General features: G+C 39.2%; 2 protein-coding genes across 2 annotated transcripts; one reads left to right on the top strand and one right to left on the bottom strand.

Annotated features, from left to right (window-relative positions):
- Positions 1–1876: 1876 nt before the first annotated feature.
- On the bottom strand, positions 1877–2884 carry LOC9658406 (methylesterase 18). Its single transcript, XM_024679267.1, has 4 exons — positions 2662–2884; positions 2459–2584; positions 2270–2404; positions 1877–2222 (listed from the first exon to the last, which is right to left on the bottom strand). The coding sequence occupies exons 1-4, from the start codon at positions 2872–2874 to the stop codon at positions 1938–1940; spliced, it is 759 nt and encodes a 252-aa protein (XP_024535035.1). The 5' UTR covers positions 2875–2884; the 3' UTR covers positions 1877–1937.
- A 182-nt stretch (positions 2885–3066) lies between these two features.
- On the top strand, positions 3067–4371 carry LOC9657710 (bifunctional pinoresinol-lariciresinol reductase 1). The gene is made up of 5 exons (XM_002974417.2): positions 3067–3284; positions 3342–3476; positions 3531–3777; positions 3829–4035; positions 4093–4371. Exons 1-5 carry the CDS (start codon positions 3105–3107, stop codon positions 4257–4259), a joined length of 936 nt encoding a protein of 311 aa, XP_002974463.1. The 5' UTR covers positions 3067–3104; the 3' UTR covers positions 4260–4371.
- The last annotated feature ends 2542 nt before the right edge of the window (positions 4372–6913 follow it).

The raw sequence follows: 6913 nt of genomic DNA, 5'->3' as shown, positions 1-6913 counted from the left end.
TCGGAAGGCCTCAATTAAATTTACATAACAAGTTATATTAATGAATTTTTATTGGAACTGTAAAGCTATATTTGATTTGCTCTACTTTGTATTTAGTAATATAATCATTAAATCAATATGCTTTTCAATTTTGTAATATCACAAATTATAAATGTTATCTATTTAAATATAATTTCATCATGTAACAAATGTTATAAATGGTATAAAGAATGAAGATTATGAATATAAGATAAAACAGATGGAAATATTGTATTAATTATATTTCGAAAGGTCAAGTGTAGTTTAATCTCTTAACATCTATTGTAAAAATAGAAATTATATATTTAAAACATTCCTTTCTTGCAATTTGGTGAATTCTATCAAAAATTATTTTTAAAGCATTTTCAACCAAATGTATTATGTTACACACATAGACAAAATAATTCGAGTTCAACCTAATAGTTAAACAATGAGCAAGAATTACACCAGTGTATATTTGTTATGTGTTGAATACACTAATATATATTTATCCATGGGTTGCAATTATCAGAAAACTCTACAAAACTCTTGGTCTCATACACATTTGCCATTGATGGAGGAGCCAGACTAAGCTGAATCTCCTCCAAATCCTGGCTATCCCTGAGCTTGGCAAGCTTCCCATGAGGTAGAGGACCCTTGTCAACTTTTCTCTTCCCAGCTCCAAGCAGCGACAAGCTCAGCTCAATCCCCTCCACGTTCCTCCCGTCCCTAAACTTGGACAACGTCCCTTTCGCCAAAGGCCCAAGCTTCACCCCTTTCTCCACCTTTGATCCGGACGAGGTGCTTGCACTCGATTGCCCTAGTTCCATTGACTCGTCCTCCTCCTCGTCATTCTCTTCGCTTTGATCATTCTCGTCTTGCTGGCTCTCATCGCCCTCGTCTTCATCACTTCGATATTCTGGCAGTGGGACATCGCCATTTTCATGGGCATTCACAGAGAGTGTGTAGCCATCCTGCGGGTGCTGCTCGATGAATCGCATCTTGCAGCCGATGCCGCAGAACTTGTACTTGCCGCTTTCGAAGTCGATGAGCTGCGGGGCAGTGCGGTGAATCACGCTGCCCATCTTGAGCTCGCGGCCACACAAGATGCAGTGCTTGGGCCTCCCCCGGGGCTTCATCCTGTGAGCCGGCCTGTCGAGGAAGACGGAGAAGGCCTCGTTGAAGAAGTACATGTGCACGTCGCTCACGTCCACCAGGCGATCGATGTCTTTGACCTTGACGGACATCTCCCGCGACGTCAAGACGATCCGCAGGACATGGTGCTTGCTGCGGCGCCCGCCGTGGCAGCGCTTGCAGACCACGGCCTCGCAGGTGATGCAGAAGGACATCACCCGCTTGGAGCAGCTGCTACACCTCTTGCCCAGCAGCTGCTCAGGACTTCGCGGGCCAGCGGCGACGAGCTCTTGCACCCATCCCGCGATTGTCTGGATCTTCTCCATTCTCTTTGCAGTCGATAGGTTTTACAAGAAATGGAAGAAGTCCTTTTATAAAGAAGTACCCCAATTTAAAGGGAAAGACGCCTGTTATAAAAGTATCTCCTTAACTAGAATTCTTTGATATGTAAAACGACAAAGTGGCTGGTACATGGATGCGTGATTTTATTTTATTCCATTTTTGTTTCTTTGGTTGCGACCAAGAAACTCTATGCCACTGTTTGGAATCAAACTCTAAATCCACCTCTAGCGCGCTGTTTATCTTAGGCCTTGATTACAAGGATATACCTACCTCTCCATTGTCCAGTCCTTGGGATCAAGGTTTGCCTTTTCAAGCCTGTTTCCTGTAAGAAGACTTATCAGTCATATCCTGTAGCTCAAAATATTTTAATTAAAGGCAATTTGAAAAAAGAAGAAGAAACCTATATGAAAATGCCTAGTGGCATATACATTAAATTCTTATAACATGTTTAGAGCTCCAAAACCTTACGAGGCATGGGCTTCTACGACTTGAATGAGGAGGTCGTGCAGCCGGGAAGGAGCCGACAAAGCTGCACAATGATCCGAATCGATGGTCAGAACCTCTTTCAGGTTTCCAAATGGATGAGTCGCGATCCACTTGTCCTGCATTTCTGGAGGGCACGCCAAATCCTGCAACGTTTTGATGTACACCACCGGGACACTCCCATACTTCTCCTCCGTGTTTGTGAAGCTTCCAAACAGGGCCGCGGTGGGAATTGCCCTGTCAAGCATCCTGCTCAGCGTCCGATCCTGGAACCAGAAGAACGCTAGCTCGGGCTAGTGTCAAAAACATGTACCTCGGACGAACACAGTTGATGGGTGTTATCGGGAGCTAGGCTCTTTTTTTCCATGACGGCTGTAGGCAGATTGTTCTTCCCACGCTCGTAAAAGAGATCATACACAGAAGTGTCTTTGATCTGTTCATACCAAAACTGTAAAATGCAAAGCTTATCAGTAAGATTACAGCCTTGGACCAGTAATTTAACCTCAGGGCCTAGATGGTTGGAGCACAATGGAGCTGCCAGATACACAGCCAGTGCGATCTTGTCTGGATGAAGCTCAGTCGCATAAGCCGCGCTCCTGCCTCCGAGGCTATGACTCACAAGAATCACCTGATATTCCAGAGCAACAAGATCATCTTTGGAGCAGCAATGCAAACACACACATACACACACACACAAGACTAAACCTTGTCATTCTCCGGCAGCGCGGCCAGGTACTCCAGCAGCGGCTGATTGTAGTCGTCTAAGGAGAAAACATCCGCAGGAGTCCTGGTGTCGATTCCCGAAGCCGCGAGGTTGAGCGCCTCTACTTCGTGCCCGGAGCTGAGCAGCATATCGACCAGCTTGAACCAGTACCAAGCGCCTCCCCCACCGCCATGGACAAGGACGAAACGCACCATTATGAAATTAGGACTACTGACCAGCATTTGCTGCGTGTAAAAAACTTGTTGGTGGCCGTCATGCTTACGTCATTAGTTTGTTTAAAAGTATCTTTCACTTGGTCAACCTGTGTCAATTCTTTACTGCAGACATGTGAACTAATTTGTAGACCGTAGCCCACTTGTAAAGATCCAGTTGTCTTGCACCTAATAGATAGCGTTCTTCTAGTTTCTTTCCTCTACGGTGTTCTATGGGGGAAAACAGGGTTCTAGTGGTTTCCGCGACTGGCTATATTGGCAGGCATATTGTGAATGCCTGCTTAGAACAGGGGCATCCAACGTTTGTGCAAGTTAGGCCGGAAGCTGCAAGGGATGTCGAGAAGGTGCAGCTTGTCCTGAGTTTTCGAAGAGCCGGAGCAAAGATATTTTGGGTAAGTCTTGCAACAGATCCGAAACATGTTTTGCCTCATGAATGTTTGTGTTTGCAGGTGTCTTTAGATGACCACGATGAGCTTGTGAAACTACTTAAACAAGTGGATGTTGTCATCTGCACAGTCTCTCATTTCCATCTGGATGAACAATACAAACTTATCAATGCGATTAAAGAGGCTGGAAACATCAAGGTAGATGAATCACATATCGGCCTCCCCAGTTCCTTGTTTCCTTTGTTATTGCAGAAGTTTTATCCTTCCGAGTTTGGAACGGACGTGGGCAGGAACCCACACATACCACCCGGAGATAAGTTATTCACCGACAAAGTAGCAATCAGAAGAACTGTGGAGGTTCTTGGAATACCTTACACTTATATTTCAGCAAATTGTTTCATGGGATTTTTTCTGGCCAGTTTTGCTCAACTAGAACCTCTGTCCAAGTTTTTTCCTCCAAGGGATAGCGTTGTAATCCATGGCGATGGAAACGTGAAGAGTAAGTGTAGAGTTTTGTGTCTTGAGCTCAATTCTGACTGGATTTCTTTAGTCGTTTGGATGGCTGAAAAGGATATAGGAACTTACACTGCGAAGAGTATCGATGATCCCCGAACAATGAACAGGACTGTCTACTTCCGGCCGCCCAAGAACGTATTGACAATGAATGAGCAGGTAGCCATATGGGAAAGCAAAATAGGCAAAGCACTGAAGAAGAGCTACTTGAGTGAGAAGGAGCTATTTGCCAAGTACATACAAGGTAACGTTCAAGAGTAGCACGCTAGTCATGCTCAACACGCTTGTGAATGAACGGCAGATGAGAAGCACTCTTGGTTGACCAGAGCAGCAGCAGCACACATGTACGAGATATTTCATAGAGGAGATTTATATTTCGACTTTGGACCAGATGATTTGGAAGCTTCTGTTCTGTATCCAGAGGTGGAGTATACCACAGCGGAATCGTATCTTGAGTTATTCGTATGAACCAATCTATAGTTCAAAAATTGCAATTCTCATCTGATTTAAATCGTGTTATATTATATTTACGAAAAGTTGAAGTGTGCTATTTCAACAACCGTGTGACTAATTTCTTGTCCTTCTTTCATCTCAGCAATTTCTGTATATTAATGTCTTACAGCTCTGATATACTAATAATCTTAGCACTACAAGCTTCCTGGCATAAAACAATCATACTGTGAGGATAAAATTAGAAGAACCAGAAGACAGAAGATGGGATTTTAATACATCAAGTAAAACTTCTGGTTTGAAGTTTCTATAAATAGAATAATATTAAATATTATGAAGGAAGGAGATTTTAGAATATTGTGGGTGACCATTTTAACAAGGCTATGAAGCAAGAGGTTTGCAAAGCAATGAAGCAGGAGGTTATTGATGGGCATTTTGATTCCATTCGTAATTACATCAGGATGATGTGAGGGATTTAATAGTTATAACTATTGTGGAAGCTATAGAAAGCCAAATTCATGAAGAAGGTTGCTGCGGTTTTGGTTGGCAGAAGACTTGCATTCTATATGCTTATATGTTAAGCATATGCAATATTATAACCTATATTACTTGTTTAAGACATATTATGATGCATATGCTGGCATTATATATTTGATAAATTGGCAATGGATGATATTGCCCTTCAAGTCGTCTGAAGAAAAATAACATTTATATTGAAGACATTAGATGACAGAAATGGGTTTTCCATTGCTGATGATGCATGAGATTAGCTCATCAACACTCTATATGAGCCAGTTTTTAGTTGATTTGAGCAGTGTTATATACAATTCAAAGTAGTTTTGGTAACTCAATATAAATAAATATAAATAAAATCATAAAAATATACTCTATAGTTTACAAAAAGGTTTATTTGATGAGGTTACTTTTATATAAATAATAATTTTCATTATAAATATTAAATACTTTAAAAAATAAAAACTTATATGCTTCTATGTTATGAGCTCCAAATGTAAAGCTATAATGCTATATATTATTATTAGTATATTGGGATTTTGATAGCCATTAAATTAATTTCAATTTGGACCACTCACTCTAAACTAAGGATTTTGAGCTAATCCTGATTTGATGTGGATAATCAAACTAAATTTAATCTAAAGCAAAGAAAAATAATATTTTGAGAAATATATTAAATGTGATATGATTGATACTTGACTTTTTATATAGTTGAATGTTTAAACTTTTAACCCTTCTAAATTCTAATTTTAACATTTACTCATTACTATATATATATATATATATATATATATATATATATATATATATATATATAAAAGAGAGAGAGAGAGAGAGATTCCGCATTAAAGAAAGAGAATGTTGGATTATTACAATTGCAAGTGCTACTTTCCTAGTGGAAATGGGTTCTTTGTTAGTATTATATAGTTTAGTCAAATAATTCACAACTAGTAATTGATATATTGCTCAAGTAAATTTTTAATAATACTTAAATATAATACTCTTAAGTCAATCTTGGTGAAGTATCAACCTTGCAAGCCAATACAACATGTCATCAGTTTGTGGCATAGATGTTCTTTATCATCACTTTGTTTAAAGGCACATCGTGCCATCCTTCTTCACTATATGGCGATTGATTAGAATATATTGATTAAACCCTTCAACCAAGAGTTCCTCAACTTGTTAAACCACTTAACTATCAATACCATTGTCATGAAATAAGCATTAGAGTCTATGTGATTATGAGATAAAATTTAAATATATTATTATCGTGGATTTTTGAAACTTTAAGGGATAAAATAGTCACTAAAAATTCTCTCAAAACAATTATCCCTTTTCCAATTTAAAGTCAAAGAAAATGGCATAAATTCTCACATGGAATAATTGATCCATACGATGGAAGGATTGATTCCCTTGAATGGTGTATTGTATAACACTTCGCAATAGGTCATTGAATTTGGGAGAGTTTCTTGAACTTGAGTTTGTTGACTATTGATTGATATCATCAGTTCAAGGCAACTAGTGCACCAGAACCATGTAGTACTTATTCTAGCAACACTTCTTCAAAGTAGTAGAGATCAACTTTAAAATGACCTCTATGAACTTGAATGTATTTGATGTGAAACAAGTCTAAGTCAAGGTAGGGCCAACAGTCATATGTATATTCACAATTTTTAATCTTACACTAGATTGGGTTACTTTTGTCGTATGATCTTAAAAGGAAAAGGGTATACACCATTAATTCTAGCCAAATCATATTTGTGTAAATCCCAAAATAAAATCTCTTCATATATTTGATCTAAAAAAAAAACCTTTAACCATTCATGAGCCTTTTCTTTTTATATTTAAATTATTAAAAATTATTTTTCAAGTACTTACATTTCTCTCTTGATAGTAGTGGAGCAGGGTAGTAGTGTAGAAGTAAGACCACATGAACTCTTCTTCAACACTCAAGTCTTCAACCGTTTGTGCCACCCAAACCTTTCCAAGAGAGATGTTAAGTAAACAAACTTTCATCTAAGCAGCCAGAGACTTGAAGCCCAGAAGTCCACTGGCCTAATGAGAAGCTGCATCAGATTGATCCTTTGGAAGATTGGTCGAGCATTCGGTCATTTTGGTTTCTCTTGGAGGATGTATTGGGAAAGCCAGGGCAAGAGGGA

This window comes from Selaginella moellendorffii, unplaced genomic scaffold (genome assembly GCF_000143415.4).
Source record: "Selaginella moellendorffii unplaced genomic scaffold, v1.0 SELMOscaffold_24, whole genome shotgun sequence".
In the NCBI taxonomy this organism is placed as follows: Eukaryota; Viridiplantae; Streptophyta; class Lycopodiopsida; order Selaginellales; family Selaginellaceae; genus Selaginella; species Selaginella moellendorffii.
The sequence above is the reverse complement of the archived record's forward strand: the minus strand, read 5'-3'. Positions and strand labels throughout refer to the sequence as shown.